Raw genomic sequence first — 22,850 nt, 5'->3', positions numbered from 1 at the left:
GCCAAACATTTCCCATTTATCAGTATTACTCCCTGCACTGTTGTCTGAGGAACCGTGTCTATTTGCCGTTTAATTCTGCTTTTTTATTTTCTTTTGCAAACTTTTATTCTATTTTTAATATTTTACTTCCTTCCTTTGTTTAGTTGTCAGAAGATATTTTACTAGGTTTTTAAACTGCTTTAAAAAAACAAACAAAAACAAAACAATGCATTTGGCATTATAGTCCTGATGGACGTAGTGGGGATACGCATATAGTTAGACGATATATATATATTTTTTTTTTCGACTGCGAATGCGTCATATTCACACAGCGCATACTTTCCTGATTGTACCACCATGAGGCGGGTGGAAGTGCAGATACTAATGATGATGCCTGCGGCTTTGAGGTCAGTGGGCGGGTGGGCCGGCCATCCACATGCAGACGTGTGGATACTCGCCATACACGGGCAGATAGTCGCATGGCTGCAGCGGCCGTACGGAAAAGCGTCCGCAAATGAATCTTCCCCAAAATGTCTAATCCGTTATTACTGTATGTGAAACGCTATGTGCTTTGATATTACATAACTTGTGACCGAATGTGGTAGAACCGTTAATAACAGCCAAACCATAAACATATATATTTTAAGGTATTATATTGGTTACATCAAACACACTATCTTCTGTTTCAGCTTCCTTTATGGATCTTTCCCGTGAGTATATGGTCTATGAAATTTGTTATTTTATCAGCTTTATTTCTGTATTATGCTAATCATTGAGTCTATTACACTCACTTGCTGTAAAATCTGTATATTGTATGTACTGTAGACATTACACATCCATTATTTAGGTTATTTCAGATATTGCTGATTAGTATTATACATTACTAGACAGTCCTTTCATTGCGACAAATTTAATAAAATACATTTCAATATTGCAGTGCTCCTGGGATACATTTTAAAGCGTATTCAAAGACTAATTGGCAATGGAAGTATTAGCAACAATGTAAAGGAAGTGACCAGTTTCTTAATCAATATACTGTAACTGGCTTGTATTCAGCATGTAGGCATTTATATTTTTGATTACACTGGCCAATGCATGTACATCGTAATAATATAACGTATATCAACAATGCCAAAATAGCCCCTGGTCTACTCGCAGCTGGTGAAAAGATGTTGGAGCCCCCTCCATGCACAAACACAGGAACAAAGAAAATCACAGATTTGCCCCCACTGGAGAAAAATGGAACCCACAAACTTTGGCCCCCACTGTAGAAAAAATAAATAAAAACAACATTCACAGCCCTCTAAGGAAAAATACACATTCATTGCCCTCACTGTAACAAAATAAAACACGCCAGGGCCGGCTCCGTAAGCCTCCCATCCCCCAAAGGGGACGTGGCCTAATTCCCATAGACCACGTCCCCCTATATGATATTTTGGGGGGGGGGGTTGTGTATGGCTTGCCTCCCGTTTCATGTCAGGCTGGGGGCAAGCACAGCACTCCCCAGATGTCTACCTGCCCTGGATGGACGTCGTGCGTGTGGCATCCATTCAGCTTCACCGACACCCTCGCGCTCTGCTTAGCAAAGTAGAGCTGCGGCGGTGTGGGTACCCGACCGCCCGAGGGACGCTTTGGCCTGAGGGTGGAACAGCGGGACAGTCCTGTTGTTCCGGCATCTGATGGTTGGGAGGAGTGTGTCCTCTATGGGGTGGCGCCCCTGTTCGACCGCACTGGTCAAACGCCCCAAGAGCCGGCCCTGAAATACTCTGAAGACCGACTTCAACACAGACTGTCAGAACTTAAGTAGAAGAACTTGCAGATGCAGCAGCCAGTCACTTCCACTAGCCCTCAGCAAGCCACCTCACCAGTCACTGCAGTGCACTCTGCGGGAGCGTGATCTATGATGTCATACCACCGCGTCACTGTTTAAAGGTCACAGCCCGGGCTGTATGAGCTGCCCAAAAGATTAGCCCAGTGCTGCCCAGGCCAGAAGTCTGTTTATAGGCACCACAGAGTATGGGCCAGGATGGCAACATCACTGTGCCCCCTATGGGTTGGCTCCCTCGAGTGGCCGTTGTGCTACAGTGGCCCTCGAGCTGGCCCTGGTGGTCAGATTGCTGGTGTGGCTCTTTTTTTAAAGAGTATTGTCCTCCATACAAACCTCCTGCATCTCCCTCTTCTCTTCCTCTGGTTGGTGCTCCACTAAGTGGTTCATGTATCATGTAAGGGAAATGCCTCCCCAGCTGTCAATCAAGACTATACAACTAATTTTCAGGCTATGATAATGAGTAAGTCAGCGCCATGTCAGTACTCAGATCCAGCTCTTACAGTGGTCGAAATAAGGAGGAGAAAAGGGGCCTCTAAGGGGTACTCTCTCTACTTTGAGGTTCATACTGTACATATTATTGGCAGGTCAGATACAGGCTAAGCATTAAGGGAGGTCATAGCCAAGATTTGTAGTATTTGTGCAATCCTCACTGTTCCAATTCATCAGGGAAAGTGGCTGTTATATGCAGCCAGACATAACTGATAGCGGGAAACCACTTTATCAAAGCTAAAAATAAATCCTTAGTCATAATAATAATTGAAAGCTTTAAATTAGGGCATAAAGGTAAAAAAAAAAGTCTGCTGTTATCAACTGACTTTGCCCATCGCGTTTCACCTTGCCACTGTTTCAGGCTTCCCTGCCGCCTTTGATGGCACACCCACTGGGGAGGGGGATCTGATTGGAAGCATATGAAAAATGTGGTCAGACTCCCAAAAATTGCATTTTCGGGGGATTGACCGTATAATTGATAATTAGTGCACCCCACCCACAGTCTTGATTGTGCAGGACAGTTTATGATATTGTGACAGTCCTGCCAGAACCTGGCCAGTTGTCAGACCGTGCTACTACCTGGCCTTGCAGCTATGACTGCCTTCTGCTGCTGTTCATGTCTTAAACCATTTTGCTGATCGCCTAGATCCTGGAATGTCAGCAATGTTTGAAAAAGAGATCTATATTACGTACATCCAAAGCCAGGCAATAAGCGTGCACTCTATACCTCCCTCTCTCATTCTAACCAGCCCAGACCTCATGATTAGCCCTGCAATATATAAACCCCATCCACCCCACATTAGATTGGCAAATTGGAACAGTGTCGGTGGAACAGGGAATTGTGGCTCTGATGTACGGCCTGCATTTAGCACTAGGAGGAGAGTTGGGATTAATCATCCAGGCGACACCGCTGGAGCAGCCTGACCCGGCATACCAGGTAAATCCCCACTAGACCACCAGGGACGTTTTGGCGAATTTCAAATAGTATAGAAAAAAGGGGAGAGCAGATGCACCATTTTGGAGAGAGCTGGGTTGGTTTGGAGGTGCCCCAGACATGAACCACCTATAATGTTAGGGACTTACCCGATGAGGTTACCTTGACGTTGGTGGGTAAACTCATAACTTTGGCCAAATTTATGCCAAAAACCTCTGTATAATGATGTATAATTAAATGCCCCAGACATGAACCCCATTCTACACCCCCTGTAGTGTGCTTAGTGATTCCAAATTACTAGACTTCTCCCAACCTACAGCCAGTAGTATTGGGTGGTATTTATGGTGAGCTTTATGCCAGGGGCGAATTAAGAGACGAGGGTGCCCGTGTGCAGTCCCTGTCCGGGGACCCCTCCTATCTGTCTTTGGGCCGGAGGTGCACACTTAGTGGAGCAGTAGACTCTGGGGACTAGTCTGTGCCAGAGTATAATGTGCATGCGTAGGTCTCCGGGAAAATGGCGCTTCAGCCATTTTCCCGGTGATTTGTAGTGTGCTGCTTGTGCCGACGCGAGACTCTGGAGAGGTAAGTATTGAATAAATGGGTGCAGGGTGTACGGTTTGGGCCACCCTAGAGCTAGAGGTCTGTGTGCACTGCACGCCCTGCTCCCATTATAGATCTGATCCTGCTTTATGCACACCACATACAATAGCACCCACTCACCATACCCTACTACCCAATATTCCTGACAGTAGACACACTGATCCTGATTGCCAATACGGCATAGTGTAATGATATGGGTTATGTTGGTGATCAGGGAAATAATTGCATTGTTGATCTTTTTAAGAGGCTGCAGTAAAACCTTGGGTGACTTTGGATCCAAACTGGAATAAGATATTCAGAGAATCGGCAGTGACTCTGACATGTAACAGCAATTATACTGGATCAAAAAGCGAGAATTACAAATGGTACAAAGACGATCAATTAATAAATGGAAAACTGAAAACTCTGCCAATTAATTCTGCCCAGGAGAAAGATAGCGGCGGTTACCAGTGTGAGACAACGGACAGTGACAGAAGTTATCCTGTGCGGTTGGATGTTACTTACGGTGAGTTAAACAGATGCATGTGATTATACGGAATCGGTACGTATTGCCGGGGGCTAAATACAGACGCTGAAAGCTCGCACAGTCAGGATCCCAACTGGGGCTGGTAAGTACCCTAACCTTCCCCCTGTTGATGCCTAACCCCCCCCCCCCTTCCTGCACCCTAACCCTCCTGGGGGGGTTCCTATACCTAAAGCTGCATACACACTTATAGGTTTTCTGTCCAACCATCCAACTAGTTGATTGGTTGGAATGAGAATCTGGTAACGTATGGGAGTAACTGATGATCAGCAATTTGCTTCTAAATGCCAGAAAACAGATGAAAATGGTCGGTCAGACAAGTTTGTTCAATGTTTGATCTAAACAATTTGTTCAAACAGTTTTTGTCCATTTTCTGGTGTTTGGGAGCAAATTGCTGATCATCAGTTACTCCCATACATTACCAGATTTTCATTCCAACCAATCAACTAGTTGGCTGGTTGGACAGATAATCTTTACACGTGTGTATGCAGCATAAGAACTACATTTACTAAGATGGGAGTTTTATTTAAGAAGTGATATCTATAGATTGTAAGCTTGCGAGCAGGGCCCTTCCTACCTATATGTCTGTTATTACCCAGTTTTGTTCAATTAATGTTTACAATTGTAAAGCGCAACGGAATATCCTGCGCTATATAAAAAACTGTTAATAAATAATTCAAATTAAAAAAGCGATGTTGCCCATAGCAACCAATCAGATTCCAGGTATTCTCTTCTAGAAGGTGCTAGATAAATGAGAAGTAGAATCTGGTTGCTATGGGCAACATCACTTCTTAAATAGAACTCCCATCTTAGTAAATTTACCCCTTGCTCTCTTTTGCTGCAGTCCCATCTCCGAATAGGCCCCAATGTATCTACCAGAGCAAACTATTCGCTTCTCCCACTGCAACAATAGCCAAACACTGGCTTACATACAGTAGATCCACAGGCTGATAAAGGACTACATTATATTTATAGTTTTTTGTTCTATAATGAGACCTCAAAACCATATAGTCTCCTATAGTATGAAGAGAAGAATTTCTGATTAAATACAGGATTTAGAAGCTCCCTTTCTTATGAAGTTATTAATTCACGTGACCTTACATATATAACTATACAGCCTGGATGTCCCATACAGATGCACTAAGAACTTTTTACTAAAGTGAGATTTTAGAAGTGGAGACGTTGCCCATAGCAACCAATCAGATTCTAGCTATAATGTTCTAGAAGGTGCTAGATAAATGATAAGTAGAATTTGAATGGTTGCTACGGGCAACATCTCCACTTCTAAAAACCCGCACTTTAGTAGATACACCCATAAAAGTGTGCTTTACTGTTGATAAACTTTGTAGGGCTACAGCTAGACTGCAGGCAGTGAAAATGTCAGTGCGTAATGACTACACCTGTGCACCTGCTGGGTGACCTGGGAAATGTGCCAGTGAGTAATGACTACACCTGTGCACCTGTTGGGTGACCTGGGAAATGTGCCAGTGAGTAATGACTACACCTGTGCACCTGTTGGGTGACCTGGGAAATGTGGCCTGAGGACCACGTTTGAGAAAGACTGATGTACACAGATACATTTTCCTTGATGGCTGCAGTCTCTCTCAAAGAAGTATTCTAGCTGGCACACCCTCTACTTTTTTCACTAATACCCCTTTAAGACGGATAACCAAATTACCGGGTCAAACATTTCTACCTGATAATTTGCTGATCAACACATGTATGTCTTCTGTCTGAAAGAGTCAACCCGGGTCAAATTCCCGGGACTTCGACCCAGGAATTTACCAGGGTCGGAGATCTGGGAATTTTGACCCGGGTTGACCCTTGCAGACAGAAGAAATTATCAATTCCTACCTATCTATACACTCTAAAATTGTCGCTATTTAGCGTTATGAGTCGAACAAGAAATAATTGCTTTCAGACTTTGATTGTGGTTTGAAAGCACAAAAAGATATAATTCACCAAAAAGCAGATGGTTACACGCTGTGATCTAAATACAATTAGTGCAAACAAATTATACAGTCACAAGGTACTATCGTTACATACGCATGCGCTCTGGATCCAGATCTCTGCATCAAAGATGAAACCTCCGTCAACAGCAAGGAAAAGAGATGATTCGCATCTAGTTTCAGAGAGCCTGCATATATACTCTTACAGAGATGGGCAATACAATAGAACAGGTTGGCATGATTCCATTTGTTCTTCTTCCTGGTTCTTCTGTTACAGTACAGTTCATAGGTCAGTTCGTATGGTCACAGTCCAGCCTCCAACAGCTGTGTCCATTTTCCCGCTGAATAACAAGTCTAACTGGCTGCATTACAGAGTACATTTTAATGCCTAACTCTCTATGATCCATAATTTGCAGACACATGTTGCAATGTCCCCACCGATGGAACCGGAAATCTGCAAAGACACAGTGGTTTAGAATGACACCAAACACTGTCTGCTTATCATGTACTAAACCTTAGATATCAAATAACATGTATTTCACAACATTATTGATAATGAATAAAACCTTAAATATTAACCTTAATACTAGGGAACCTTTTCTATGTAAGTGTGCAGTGTGTAAGTATTGGGGTATTAAGAGAAGACACTAGTTAGCGTTGTGCGGCTACGTGTTTGTGAAGTACACCGTGGTACGTGTTTTGCAGGGTTGATCATAGTCTATGTTTATATCAATGTATGTATTTATATAATGGGGACTTTTAACAATGTTCTATTGCGTGGGAATCGCACGACGCTAAATAGCATCGCCGTATGTACTTATGTGTGAGATTCACTAAAATGGCGCTGGGCGGCCATTCGCAAAATGGCGTCTTGTTGCCATTCGCAAAATGGCGTTGTGCAGATTTTAATCAGATTCTGTCTCAGCCAATTGTCCAGCTTCGACAAAATGTGTTAATCAGCAAATTACGAAGTGTTTGAAGCGGTAATTTGTCTTCTGTCTGAACGGGGTTTCAGGCTGGGACCGGCAAACAAGACCTGACACCAAATGCCGGGTAAAAGCCGGTTTTTTGGGGAAATTCTGTCAAAGTGGTATAAGAGTTATTTGCTAGATTAATTAAGCTCACCTTATGTTCCAAAACTTTATTTCAGACATACATGATCTGACTAGTACGTTTTCGTATATGATTTATACAAGCAGAGGAGATTATCTGAGGTCAGAGTCTCTGGGGAAGATAATTAGCAGGGCGCTGTTACACCTGTCTGTGTTTTATTATCAGATTGGCTGATTCTCCAGGCACCTGCTGATGTGTATGAGGGGGACACACTGACTATGCGATGTCACGGCTGGGGTGACGGCTTTAAAACAGATTCATCATTTTACAAGGACAAAACTCCACTATCATCCACTGACTCCGTTCTCCGACGTGTAAACGTAACTAGCGGAGCATCAGGACGATACAAATGTACAAGACAAAGATGGAAAATTTTAAAATATATCGAAGAAGCTTCTGAGACATCTGTGTCTGTTCATGGTAAAAACAAACAGTCTAAATGAATGAATAAAGGATAGGTTTCAGGCCACAATACTCTAAGCGACGGATTGCCTGATCTTGCGTTCGGATCAGAAACGACTATCTGCCAGCTGGAAATGCCAACCAGCTGCCATCGATGTTCTCCGACCCATTGGAGGATCGGTGAAATTATCTGTTAAGTCTGAGATTTGCAAATCTGTGTAATTTGGATCGTGATTGGCAAATAGGTGAAATCTTGGATTGCACAGATCCTGAGATGCCAGATCGCAACATCGCGGCTATCCGTCACTAGTGTATGGGCCCCTATATTCTAAGGGGATGGGGAATTGTTCAAATTAAGTCATTTTGTTAGTGCTTTTATCTAGGGACGCCTAAAAACAATTGATAGAAAAAAATCTTTAGTAATTCCATTGTTAAATCACTCATATGGAATATACTGTATAAGGGTAATACAGTGGTAAACTTGGATTTAAATTAATGGATAGATTTAAGAAACGTACTGTACACTCTGTATTGAAATGTGGTTAAAATATGAACTAAGGGCCTGATTCAGAGCCGGACGCTATTTGCGCTCGCTCGTCCAGAAAAAGGGGCTGGCTATTTAAATTAACCGTGCGCTCTTTGCGGTCTGTTCACGCCTCTATGTCTGAACGAGCGAACAAAACATGCGAACGTAATTTTGAAAAAAACGCCCCCTGGCCGCTCGCATCATACGTCATGTCTGCTATATATTAGATTAATCGAGTACATCGGACTGCGTATGAACGGCTCGCTATTCTTGTGGTTGGTTTTTCCTACCACAATCATGCGAGCAGTTCTAACTATAAAACAACCAAGTGATGTGGTCGATGACGCTGCTTTAGTAATTATACACACCCTTAAAACGCCCGTTTTGACCGTTTGGCATGCCTGCGTTCTGATCTCCACTCCCCGTTTTCAAGCACCTTCCCCTGTTACCACCCACATACGCCTCCTTCTGTCACTCAATTCGCTATTTAGCGAGCACACGATTTTCGGCCGCACTGACTGGTTCGCGCATGCGTATTAAAATCCGTAAACATGCGCAGTTGTGCGAACATCTTTCGGAACGAACGAGTGGCCGCTTGCAAGCGGCTCTGAATCAGGCCCTAAATACTAAAGTGGCACAGATAGGGGTAGTGGTTAGCATTTACAGCTAATCAAGAAAAAAATGGACCAGTGCAGCATTTAGTGAGTGATAGTCTGCTGTCGTTTGAGGGAGGGGGCAGCAGCATTGTCGACATTGGGGGCAGGGCCGTAGCTAGGGTAGTGCGGCTGGTGCCATCGCACAGGGCACCACAGGTCAGGGGGCGCTGTTTGGGCCTGTCACATTTCTGTTATCATTCTTGCTTGTAGCTTCCTCCTTATTTCATCCCCGGCATCTCCTGGCCTCTCCTATCTCTTCCCTGGCCCTTCCCCATGAGGCCATGGACCTTTTTTGGGTGTATTATGTCCCTTTGAAAAATGAGGGGGCGCCAATGCGCTTTCTGGCACAGGGCACCAAAAAGTCTAGCTACGGCTCTGATTGGGGGGTAAGGAAGAAGCCAGGATCTTTGGTGGCTGACGGAGATTTCCTGGCCTCCTTGTTGTATCTGCAGTGGGATGCAGTCCGATGGGATTGCAGATTATCCGATGCAGCTCTGATAAGTAATGAATGCAGGCGGCATTAACATAATTGCAAGGACGGAATTGCGATGCTGCATGCAGCTTTGCAATTCCATCCTAAGCTGAATCGGGCCTGAGAGCCACCGGGATGTTTCTTATACCCCTTTTTCACCAAAATGCCGGGTCCGACCTAGGCTTTTAAACACTGTTCCAGCCCGTGTCGCAGCCGTTCCTGACCCCTTTCACACTACACCTTGCAGAACTTGTGCATGTCATTAGAAATGGACGCTTTTCAGCCTCACAAAGATGAGGTCATAAAAAGTGGGTGGTGATAGCTCACTGAAGCTCCAATCAGCGGCTTTATTGCGTGACGCTAGCCGGATAACCAGGGTCGCACTGTTAACACCGCCCCTTTACCTGGGACCGTGCCGGGTTCGACCCTGGTAGCTACCAGGGTTGGAGTCCTGGGTAACGCGACCCTGGTTGACCCTTTCAAGCCAAACCGGGACCCAGGATCCCCCGGCAGTAACTCGGGATTTTAAGTTTGGTGGAAAAGGGGTATTGGTGAATTGATGACAATTCTGAGCTCATGACTTCACTAATACCCTTTTTCCACTGACCTGAAAATCCCGGGTTATTGCACACTGAACGTGCATCAACCCGAGATTTTTGTCAGCGGTAAAGCCCCCACCCGGGTCCAGTCACCCGGGAAGCCAACCCTAGCAAGCAGGGCTTTTCCTGGGAAGGACCCAGGTAAGGCACAGTGTAAACGGGTAACCCGGGTCACGGGGAGAGCTGCAATCCAGCGCAAGGAGATGATGTCCTCTCCAAGCGCTGCACTGCACCCGTGAGCAGTGTGAACGGCGTCAAGTCGGGGATAACCCGGATCGGCGCCACAGTGAAAAAGGGGTCTGTCTCAGGTCTGATCGAGTTTGGAACGGTGTTCTAAATCTCGGGTCAGACCCAGAACAGGTGGAAAAGGGGTATAAGAAACATCCCGGGGGCTTTACGCTTGCTACTGAGTGGATACTACAACTACTGTTATTGGTGAGATCTGTGCCGTGTATTCGTATCTAACTGCATCGTCTTACGCTATTATTCTGATGCAGGCTCAGTATGACACCCGCATGTCCCTCCCCCTGTGATCGCTGGAATTATTTCTGCATTGTTACACTTGTGCTGATGATAAAGATGTAAATCACGTATTATATATTCTAGAGCTGTTCTCCGTTCCGGCAATAAAGTTGGCCCAGTCCCCGGTGACGGAAGGAGGAGACATGACCCTGACATGTGACACAGCGCTGGCTCCGCCCAGGCAGAACACAGAGCTGCTATTTGCTTTCTACAGTGATGGGCGGAACGTGCAGGAATTCAGTGTATCCGCTACATACAGCGTTCAGTCAGCGCAGCTGGTGCATTCTGGGGATTATTCCTGCGATGTGAGAGATCCCAGCGGCAGTGTGAGGAAGAGGAGTGATGGTTTATCTATTCAGATTGGTGAGAGAGCGTGCAATATATTTTCCTTTTAAAATTTTTATTTTTCACACTTTTGTCAACTTTAATGAACAAACCAAATAACAGTGTAAAATAAAAACGCACAGTACAAGAAATAGCTGCCCCTAGGCAAAAACTGCTACTGCTCCCAACTGTCCCGATTCCAGCAGGACAGTCCCGTTTTTCAGGCACCGTCCTACCCATGGGCTGTAGTGTCCCACAGGAGGTTGGGGACACTCGGGCACCACTTCTCTGCTAATCAGAGCAGTGGTGCCGTGAAGCTGAGTGGATGCCGCACACTTGAGCGCGGCATCCATTCAGTGCAGGGAGAGGGCTGGGGGCAGCCCAGCAGCTGACGGAGTGCTGGGCTGGCCCCCAGCATAACGGAAATGGGGGCATGACTTGTGAACCCACCTCCAAAAATTATCGCAGAGCACAAAGGCGATGTTGCGATTGAGACGTACAGTGGTAGAAATATTGTGGAAAAGTGCTGGCCGGTGACTGGGAGGTGGCTATGGAAATGGCCCGCCTTATGGGAGTGTCATGGGCGTGTCACTGAAGTGTTTGTGTACTCCGGTGGCTATGGAGATGGTCCGTGTTATGGGAGTGTCTTGGGCGTGTCACTGAAGTGTTTGAATACTACAGATGCACCAGGTGGTATTATTGTATCTACAGACGATCAGAGCGGGCGCCTCAGTCAAACGCACGGTCATACACCAGGGAAGGGCTCTGTAGCACCATTTGCATAGTCACTGGCGGGCAATCGCCAATAGACGCTGCGGCGTCTGCGTCCAGCTCTGAGACCGTCCTGATATGTTGAGTCCAGGGCAGAGAAATTAAACAAACCTGTGTGGAAGTTTGTCCTCTGAAGGTGGATCTCCCATCTAATGTCCTATGTGGCCATGTGTGATCATACTCATGCTATTAGTACAATCTATGGCCGCGTTCTTCTGTATCGGCAATCGTCCTGAACGGACATGTAAAATAGGGAGTTTGTGGCTCAATTTATCTAATCAAACCTCGTGTCCTAATGGTGACCCTATTTCATGTTTAGTTTTTAAACGACCCTTTGTTTTTTTTTGGTTGCGATTTGCCATGAAAATTGAAGCAATGGATGCGTGTCCCAGAAATGTGATTTTCCTCTAACGATTTATCTACCATTGTTATAGAGATTTTGAGATCACCAGAGATTCAAATTATTCCATCTGAGAATGTCACAGAAGGGGAAGCGGTCAGACTACAGTGTGTGACCACCAGTAACACAGAAGCCCCTCTCTTATACACCTTCTACAGAGACTCACAGCCTATACAGGGAGCTACTACTGACAGCCGTTATCTCATCCCCCGAGCTGGAGAGGAGCACACTGGGGGCTATACATGTTCTGTACAGTCCATGGATGGGAACGTCCAGAGACACAGCACAGCCTTACATATCCTGGTACAAGGTCAGTGCTCATGGGGCTACTTTGTACATGTATTATTTTGTACCAGCATTTCTTACTTACGCATTGTGTTATTTACCAGTGTCTCTTGTATAATCCTCATGTACAGAAATCTAATGATACCTACTGTATATGCTTTTCCCTGCTAACTACTGTAACTCATGCTAATGTGAGCCCCACCCATCCATGCGAGTGTCTGTCCGTCTTAATGGAAATTCAGTGGGTGGCGCAGAATTCTGCATCTGTAAACGCCATAAATAGTACAGTAACTTACACCCGCTCCATCCTGGGCATAAAATATCTGTCTGCGGCAGGAGTCCCATCTGAGGCCACAGACGAGCAGGGAAGTCTGCTGACATGGCCACGACTCTCCCGAGCCCCCACCATGATGCGGGGGAGTGTCGTGTGATTGCATGGCAGGCGCCCAGAAACGCCCATTTTCTGGAGATTGTGATCCATCATCGGACAGATGAATCCGTCTACACTTACAATCGCAGTCCATGTGCATATGCACGGTAGGAAGAGTCGGACGCAAGGAATGCGTGACAATAAGCGATCGCAGACGGCACATACACTGCACCATTCATACAGTGGGATGGACATCGGAGGCCCAGCCATCAAATGATGACTGGGCTTCCTCCATCAAAACCTTCGATGGGATGGTAACTATCACATCAGAAGAATTCAATGGAGAAATGATAATATGATTAGGGCATGCGCAATAGCACGGCCGTGCCCAATGTTAAGCCGCTATATGCCGCTGTATTTTACAATCTGATGGCCATCGCTTCCACACCATTCGAATGCGCCATCAAATGGTGAAAACGCTACTATGCGAAGAAAAACATAGATGGTAGCGAAACATCGGAATCCGATGTCCATCTCTATACAGTATGCACCTTCACATGGGATATGAGAGCGGACCGTGTGCTCCATATGTTGGATCACTCTGCAAAATGGGTGTTCCTGGGCAGCTGCTATGCCGATGCATGGAACCGATCTATCGCCTGGAGGGTCATGGGCGGGCAGCCTAACTTCTGCGCTTGTCTGAGGCCAGCATACTGATAGGGATGCACCCATAATGGAGCTACGGCTGTGGTCGGGAAAACATTTGGCAGAGCAAAGCGTATGCATAAAGCTCTGCGGGAACTTGCATAGATTGCCAGATAGTCCCCTGTCTGCTCTCTGCTCCCTGTTTCTCCCTTGTCGCATTTCTGTCCCTCTCACACTTGTCCCTGTCTCCTCTCTGTCCTGCTTATACCTGCCAGTCCCCCGTCTGCTCTCTGTCCTCCTTATACCTGCCAGTCCCCTGTCTGCTCCCTGTCCTGCTTATGCCTGCCAGTCCCCCGTCTGCTCTCTGTCCTGCTTATGCCTGCCTGTCCCCCGTCTGCTCTCTGTCCTGCTTATGCCTGCCTGTCCCCCGTCTGCTCTCTGTCCTGCTTATGCCTGCCTGTCCCCCGTCTGCTCTCTGTCCTGCTTATGCCTGCCAGTCCCCCGTCTGCTCTCTGTCCTGCTTATGCCTGCCAGTCCCCCGTCTGCTCTCTGTCCTGCTTATGCCTGCCAGTCCCCCGTCTGCTCTCTGTCCTGCTTATGCCTGCCAGTCCCCCGTCTCCTCTCTGTCCTGCTTATGCCTGCCTGTCCCCCGTCTGCTCTCTGTCCTGCTTATACCTGCCTGTCCCCCGTCTGCTCTCTGTCCTGCTTATACCTGCCTGTCCCCCGTCTGCTCTCTGTCCTGCTTATACCTGCCTGTCCCCCGTCTGCTCTCTGTCCTGCTTATACCTGCCTGTCCCCCGTCTGCTCTCTGTCCTGCTTATACCTGCCTGTCCCCCGTCTGCTCTCTGTCCTGCTTATACCTGCCTGTCCCCCGTCTGCTCTCTGTCCTGCTTATACCTGCCTGTCCCCCGTCTGCTCCCTGCCCTGCTTATACCTGCCTGTCCCCCGTCTGCTCCCTGCCCCTTCCTTGTCTTCCTGTTTGCTCCTTCGATGCCTTTGTCTCCCCTTTGGTTCTCTAATGAATATTCCATTTTATCTCTTGACTATCCCCCTCATGTCTAAGCTGATGTACTGCATCCTGAATCTGGGGTATAGCTTTGGGCACCTCTGCCTACAGATGTGTCCTCTTGCATCTTTGCTGCCTTTGTGGCAAATCGCGCCATGCATGGCGCAAGTCGCGTACACGCTCATGGGAACACTCAATGCCTTCGCACCGGTGATTACTAATTGCATGGTGCGATGCGTGTGCACGTTTGTACGGCGATCTGCAAAGATGCAAGAGGACACATCTGTAGAAAGCGCACTGCAGAACCTGTGATGGTTTAGAGATGGGCGACCTTTATTAAAGGAATGGGAAGGTTAAATAGAAATAAAAGGCTGAATAAATCAGGGTTATTTACTTTGGGGAAAAAGAAGCCTTGGGGGTAATTTATAAATATTTAAAGAGCAATACAATCTTTCATGAAATTAATGTTTACCCTATTCCGCGACTAACAGCCACCCGCTATTCCCTTAGAACTAGAAGATGTTCGATTTCTTATATATGGAAGGGTAAAGCCCATAGAATGGCTTATAGTCGTATGGTTCGTCCTAAACCTCAGGGAGGCCTTAATCTCCCTGACCTGACCAGATATCATGAAGCGGCCCTTCTCTCTCAAATATGTGACTGGTTTCTCCCCCCTTCTGTTGAACCTGAGGTAGATCTGGAACATGCTCTCCTCCGGCAATTTCCCCTTCCTGACCTTGCGACCACAATTCCCCTTATTCCCTAAAACAATCTTACTTTAAAAATTTGGGATTATAATCTCCCGGCCCATTTTGATTTTACCCTGCCTACCAGAAATGTTTCCCTTCAGGCATTGAGCAGGGTTTTACCTAGTCTTAATATGTCCTACTGGATGACTGGGTATTGTGTCCTTAGCAGACTTTTTTTTTTTCCTCGTCCTCTATTCTATCGTATTTAGACCTCTGCACTAAGTATCTATTGGGACCCCCAGCCTGGTTTTACTATCACCAAATTACACATTGGTATGCTTTGATGAACACCGGCCCTACCGTATTCCAGACTCCACCCCAAATTCTGAGTAAATTTAATAACCCCTCCTCTAGGGGCTATATCTTTTTGGTATTCCCTACTGTCTCCCATAGCTCCGACAGTTAAGTCCCCTGCCCAACTCCGGTGGGAGGCAGATCTTCAACGTACCTTCACCTTCTCACAATGGGAGACTATTTCTCTCTCTACCTTCTCTATATCTAAATGTACTAATCACATTGAAATGTATGTAAAACTTTTAAATAGATTATATTTGACACCCTCTAGATTACACAAAATCTGGCCTACAGTCTCAAAGTTCTGTTGGCGTCTCTGTCATTCTGAAGGCTCTATTTTCCATGTCTTCTGGGATTGCCCTTTATTACGCCCCTTCTGGGAAGAAGTATTCACTCTTATTAAAGATGTCCTAGGTCTCATTTTAACTCTAGATCCCTCCCTCGCCCTTCTCCACCGGTATCCAATCACCGTTCCCAAATCTGACCGGTACGTTCTCTGACACTTTCTGATATCTGCCAAAGCCACTATAGCTCAGCATTGGAAGTCCCCTTCCCCTCCCCCTATTTGCCAAAGTTATAACTAAAACACAATCCCATTTTGAAATGGAGACGAGGGAGGTTGATTACTCTACGGCTACTTCATCCCCTATTGTGAAATGGTATCCTTGGCATCTGTATGTAATAGATGGAGGAGTGGCGCCCCTGTCCCTGCCCTCTCCAATCCCTTGAAGTGCCTCTCCTTTTGATCTGAATGAGATTCCAGAGGGGGACCAAAACATTTAATTTACTTATCTATTCTGGTAATTGTGTTTTTTTTTGTTTAATGTCTTTGAATGTACTGTCACCTCCCTATAATTTATTTTATGTAGGTTTGCCTTTTTTCTTTCTGTACCCCCATAAATATTTTGCATTATACTCAATAAAAATTTATTGATGTAAAAAAAAAAGAACTAGAAGACGTTCACCGGTACTTAAGTGGCCACCTGGACTTACAGTGCATCCGGAAAGTATTCACAGTACTTCACTTTTTCCACAGTTTGTTATGTTACAGCCTTATTCCAAAATGCAATAATTTAATTTAATTTTTTTTTACATCAATAGTTTTTATTTGAATATAAATCTGTGAACCATGGAGGGGAAGGGATACAGAAAGGGAAAAAAAGGAAGGGAAGGGGAGGGAATCGGATACAATTTCGATATCAATATATCTAACAATACATTTGGTAATGCATAAAAAAGAAAACAATGGCAAATAAATGTACAGACCCCATATTCAAATAGCAGCAGAAACCATGACAAGAAAAAAAATTAATTTAAAAGAAAAAAGAACCCCAGAGACTGGAAAATATACAGGTTCCCAACAATTAAAATAAGAGACAACCATATGGAAAAGTGGAAAAAGGGTTGAAGGAGTGATGCACCTTCTCTGTTGGTAGTAAATTCGTGCCAGCTAAACCACTTAATAAGGGGGAGGAAGAGGCAGAGGAAGAATATGGTACTCCTAGGATTTCCATTAGAAAAGCATAATGGATTTTACGTATTATCTTATGAAGGGAATAAATTCATTTTTATCCTCAAAATTCTACACACAATACCCCATAATGACAACGTGTAATGTTTTTTTTTGAGATTTTTGCAAATTTAATAAAAAAAATAAAATCGCATGTAGAGAAGTATTCACGGCCTTTGCTCAATACTTTTGTTGATGCACCTTTGGCAGCAATTACAGCCTCAAGTCTTTTTGAATATGATGCCACAAGCTTGGCACACCTATCTTTGGGCAGTTTCGCCCATTCCTCTTTGCAGCACCTCTCAAGCTCCATCAGGAGCTTGAGAGCCATTATCAGATCTCTACAGAGATGTTCAATCGGATTCAAGTCTGGGCTCTGGCTGGGCCACTCAAGGACATTCACAGAGTTGTCCTGAAGCCGCTCCTTTCATATCTTGGCTGTGTGCTTAGGGTCGTTAGCAGGTTTTCATCCAGGATGTCTCTGTACATTGCTGCATTCATCTTTCCCCTCTATCCTAACTAATCTATCAGTTCCTGCTGCTGAAAAACATTCTGGAAGGTTCTCCTCCTCTCTCCACAGAGGAATGCTGTAGCTCTGACAGAGTGACCATCGGGTTCTTGGTCACCTCCATGACTAGGGCCCTTCTCCCCCGATCGCTCAGTTTAGACGGCCAGCCAACTCTAGGAAGAGTCCTGGTGGTTCCGAACTTCTTCCATTTACAGATGATGGAGGCCACTGTGCTCATTGGGACCTTCAAAGCAGCAGATATTTTTCTGTACCCTTCCCCAGATTTGTACCTTGAGACAATCCTGTCTCGGAGGTCTACAGACAATTCCTTGGACTTCATGCTTGGTTTGTGCTTTGACATGCACTGTCAAGTGTGGGGCCTTATATAGACAGGCGTATGCCTTTCAAAATCATGTCCAATCAACTGAATTTACCACAGGTGGACTCCAATTAAGCTGTAGGAACATCTCAATGATGATCAGTGGTAACAGGATGCACCTGGCGTCCATCGCCTAGCAACCGACGGAACTGGAACCATACTGCCAGAAGGAGGTACATTACTAGAAAGAAGCCGTGACCTCGACTTGTAACAGAGGGAGAGACCTACATTGCTAGCGTACACTGGTAACTGGGGTGTGCGGCATCTTGTACGTCTGTGTGCGACTGAGTCTGTGTAATAATGGCTCCAATGCGAGTGTCCACGCCTTTTCCTCACGCCGATTTCCATTGTGCTTCATCAGTGACTACGTACGTGTGTAAAACGAATTTGCGTGCGGTTAAAGTCACAGGCCAGGGTCTCTGGTGCGCTGTAAGCGGCTTCTCACTGCGCCTGCGATTTAGAAATATACAGTACTTTACTGAGTGTCTCGGTCCCCATACTTTTAGTATGGGAATGTAGAAATTGTGTGATTCCTCAAGTTCTCTTTTTTTTTCGGACCTTGACCGTAAATAATGACGCCATCTTGCGATGGCGTACAGCCCCTGAATGTTGTGACGCAGAGGCATCTTTTCAGATCCCTCCCTGCTGTGTCCTCGTCTGCTGCGGCTTTTAGCTCCTCCCTCTTCTACTCACCGCTGCTGTTGAATCCTGTCCCCATCGCTACCGCCTGCTTTTGTCCGTCCCTTAATGCTGCGACTGCACAGACTCCGCACCGCACAGCAGTCTCTGTCTTCACGCAGGTGCTGGGCATGCAGAGCTTCAAAACAACCAGCGGTAGACACTTAGCACCGCAGGGGAAAAGTATCTCACTTTTGAAAAGCTGGGTATAATTTTTACAATGAACTTGCAGCGAGTTCAAAACTAATTTTATCTCTTTTCCATCATGAATAGACCCCTAAATACTACGTGTCCTGTCTTTTTGTTTAATATTACTTTTACAGAAGTGGCAGCAGCACCACTGGGCCCTTAATGCCCCGCATGCTGGTATTCCACAAGTACTGGCATGTAGGGGAGACTTGCTGGCACCACTGTAAGACAATATTACAACAGTTACCCCATGAACTCTGCACCCATCGGCCAGGGGTGCGAAGCGTAGCCCCAGGTCTGGAGTAATCAGGAGAGGGGGGGGGGGACCCTTTTTTGGGGGGGTTCCCCACCTCCCTGGGATGCTCAGCTTGGGCTGACTAGTGTGGAGTGAGAATGCTTTGGGCTGGGGTCCCTGTGAAGAGGGTCCCCTAGCAGCAGCGTACACCCCAGCTAGTGGAGCCCGGTGCAGGCTGTAAATATACAGGGAACCACACACATTTTTTAGTGTAGTCCTACAATCAGTGCTGGGGCCAAGAGCCCAGTGCTGGTTCATGAAATATGGGGAACCTCTACTTTGCTCAGAGAGGGGGACCCCACATTTTTATTTCAACACTTTCTTTGCTTAACAGTTTAGAAACATACAGCTTACACGTATCTCACTGATATGTGCAGGCTGCATGTTCGTTCGGGTGCGTTTACAAGTCACCCGTGTTCCTGAGATGCTGTCAGTGTTTAAACTCTGACAATCTCCGATCAGACACGGTTTTTATGGTGCGCATACACGGTCAGATTTTTCTTCAGATCTGAACGATAACTATTTAAAAAAATCGTTCAGTCGTTCATATCTGAAGGAAAATCTGACATGTTTGAATGATGCGCTTTCCCGATGGTCAGATAACGATATCTGACATCTGATGTGTTTTTCAGTCAGTTTTGGACGATTTCAGTCATTTTAATGCAGTTTGTAGTTCAAATCGTTCATCTGACACATCTGACCGTGTGTATGCTCCATTAGTAAGTTTACCACTTAAGCTGGTCACAGACATAGCGATGTGTTCCCGATCGGCCGATGTACACGATTTCCCTTGAAACTCTCCCCGGCAGCTGACGATATGCACACGATCTGGACACTATTTGGTGTCCAATCTTCATACGATCTCTCCTGCATCCAGACTTTCACAGTGCATCGTGTCCTAGATTGTCAGATCTGCTTTACAGCACGGCAGATCTGACGATGCGATGTGCGACCAGCGGGGAATCGCATCGTGATCGTGAGTGGGGACTCACGATTTACTCAGGATTTGACCATATTTTACACGATCTGTCGTTCCAATGTGCCGGAATCGGCCAGATCGGGTAAAATATTGATATGTGTGTGGCCAGAATTAGTTTTGTTCTCCTGTATCCTGAATAAACACCTGAAGTCAGGCACGTGACCTTACAACAAACAAAAGAAACAGCTATATATGTACAGTGTTTGTGTAGGGATTGGCCACTGGATGCCGGATGTCAGAATCCCGACGCCAGCAACCCAACAGGGATTGAATACGGACACCCGTAAGTATCCTACCCCTAACCTTACTCTTGGCCCTCCCTCTCCGTGGCCTAAACCTAACCCTTCCCTCCCGCAGCCTAAACCTCCCCCTAGTGCCTAACCCTAACTACCTCACCCCAATACTTACTGTCGGGATGCCTGCGCCAGGATTCTGACAGGTGTTGGGATTCCAGCGCCTGCATTCTAAGTGCCGTCCCTCAACTTCAATATTTTAACTACATCCCATATGTAGGAAGTCGAAAAGCTGGGTACACGCTAACCGATATATCGTTCCAAACAATTTGATATGATATACATCGTACACATCGTATACAGGGTCTCATTCAGACCCGCTCGCGAGCGCTGTACACTCGCAAGCGGGTCGATGGTGCCCAAGTGTGAATGCGCACGACGGAGGCTGCTCCGTCTTGCGCATGTGCGAGACCCGGCGAGCGACAGGGAAGCCGTCGCTCGGGGTCTCGCACCAAAGGGGGCGTGCTGACGATGGTGAGTGACGGCACGCCCCCTTTGGTGGGCGTGCCGGGGGCGTGGCTGCCCAGACGGAGGCGTTCCCATGGGAACGCCTACCATCTGGGGCCGGCCCCACTGACTTCACAAGTGATGTCAGTGGGAGTGCTCTCGGCTCTGATAGAGCCAAAAGCACTCCAGGCTTGCGGCAGACGAGACCCTACCACAAGGGTCTCGTCACAAGCCCGATGGTCGCGAGGCCGCTCCACATTTAGCTGGGACGGCCCCGATTTCAGAGCCAGCGCTCTGGTCAGAGCGTCCGGCTCTAAATCCGGCCCAGTGTATTCCCGATCCGTTGTTCCCGGCTCCATTCATCACATCATCCCATCTGCTGTCCTGCACGGAAGGTGAGACAATGCAATGAACAACGTAATGATGTTACATGCAGCACGTAATGATACATTCGCTGTCATCATACACCGGATCTTGCAGTATGTACGGTGCGCGCACAATGTACCGTTACGTCGCATCGCTCGGTCGCGCCGCTGTATGTTGTGTATCCAACTTTTATGAGATTTCCACTATTTTTTAGCTTCCAGAGTTTGTTTATTTTGTTTTCATGTACAAGGGTAAAGGAACATCCATTTCATTCAGTATATTAGTGTTGTGTATTTTAGCACTTGTCAGGAATTAAAGTACAAATATGAATATGTTAGAATGTGTGTTACTCTAATAAGATTTCTAACATGTTTCTGCTTAATATGATCTAGATTTATTTACACCCCCAGAGATAGAAGCTCTCCCAGCAGCCACTGTCCTGGAAGGGGAAGAGATCAGGCTACAGTGTGTGACCACCAGTAACACAGAAGCCCCTCTCTTATACACCTTCTACAGAGACTCACAGCCTATACAGGGAGCTACTAATGACAGCCGTTATCTCATCCCCCGAGCTGGAGAGGAGCACACTGGGGGCTATACATGTTCTGTACAGTCCATGGATGGGAGCGTCCAGAGACACAGCACAGCCTTACATATCCTGGTGCAGAGTGAGTGCTAATGAGGTTGCACTAATATTATATTATATTCCTTCATTAATGTGTATAAGTATTTTGTTTACCAGTTTATATTGCGTAATGCAAGATATTATGGTTCCAATAGCACAGGCTGGCAATCCCCACGTCCATTCTCCCCTGATTTTATGGTATCCAGCCCTGGCTTTTAAGTACCAGTGCTGGTTAGAAATTGGGGCGGGGGGGAACCCCAAACATTTTTTATTTAAAATGTATTTGTTTTACCTACAGAAGTAGGTGGGCAGTGGCGGGTGGAGTGCATGTTGCTTTTCCCCTACACTAAATCATAGTAATCCAACTAATTGGGAGAAAATCAAACTTTGATTTCTCCTGCAAGTTGGACCGACCATTACCAGACGTTTTTCAGTGTGTGGGAGCAAAAGGCAGATTATGGTACTATTGTATATTATGGTATAGTGCTCCCACACACTGGCAGATTACGTTATAGTGCTCCCACACACTGGCAGATTACGGTATAGTGCTCCCACACACTGGCAGATTACGGTATAGTGCTCCCACACACTGGCAGATTTACGTGTAGCGTTCAGACGCACACGTCTAGCGTTCAGACCTTCAAGTCGCCGGGTGCTGAGCGGCACTGAAAGACGTTCACTGAACGTCTTTTCAGTGCTGAAGCTGCTGCACGTCTGGTTTCCGATCATGCCGAACCTGACAACTGTCGTCAGGTGGACCGGCATGTTGGAGAGATAGTCGGGGTCGGCAAGGACCCAGCGTGCACGCGCATCGCTGGTCCTTGCCGGCTATCCACTAGCAGACTCTCTGCACGTTCCGATCAAAACCTCCTGGTTTTGGTCGCATCGTGCAGAAAGTCGGCAAATTGATAGGCCCCTTTAGTTACAGGAAACATCAGGTGATAGTTACAGCATTAACGGCCCCTATTGCTTTCTTAATTGAGATTGATTCCCTCTAGGGAATACAGTATTTTGTTTAGGTTACACAGCATTTATTATGAGGTGGTACAAGGAGCTGAAACAAGTGCCCTACTCAGGAACAGGTCTGTTAATTCCCACATGCAGCATCTACAGCTCAGAAAGACACCTAAGTAGCTTTCTCTCGG

The 22,850-nt window shown here is 46.3% G+C and overlaps 1 protein-coding gene across 1 annotated transcript in view; it reads left to right on the top strand.

Moving 5' to 3' along the window:
- LOC148532594 (high affinity immunoglobulin gamma Fc receptor I-like) overlaps nucleotides 1-22,850 on the top strand; it is a 44,321-nt gene that overhangs the window by 4,567 nt on the left and 16,904 nt on the right. Inside the window, exons 2-7 of the mRNA XM_088467521.1 lie at nucleotides 669-689; nucleotides 4,075-4,335; nucleotides 7,581-7,835; nucleotides 10,677-10,955; nucleotides 12,122-12,397; nucleotides 21,473-21,748. Of these exons, the coding sequence (XP_088323647.1) occupies nucleotides 669-689; nucleotides 4,075-4,335; nucleotides 7,581-7,835; nucleotides 10,677-10,955; nucleotides 12,122-12,397; nucleotides 21,473-21,748 (1,368 nt within the window). The remainder of the gene's footprint in view (nucleotides 1-668; nucleotides 690-4,074; nucleotides 4,336-7,580; nucleotides 7,836-10,676; nucleotides 10,956-12,121; nucleotides 12,398-21,472; nucleotides 21,749-22,850) is intronic.

Source organism: Taudactylus pleione, unplaced genomic scaffold, assembly GCF_031769625.1.
Source record: "Taudactylus pleione unplaced genomic scaffold, aTauple2 ptg000073l, whole genome shotgun sequence".
Taxonomy (NCBI): Eukaryota; Metazoa; Chordata; class Amphibia; order Anura; family Myobatrachidae; genus Taudactylus; species Taudactylus pleione.
The sequence above is the reverse complement of the archived record's forward strand: the minus strand, read 5'-3'. Positions and strand labels throughout refer to the sequence as shown.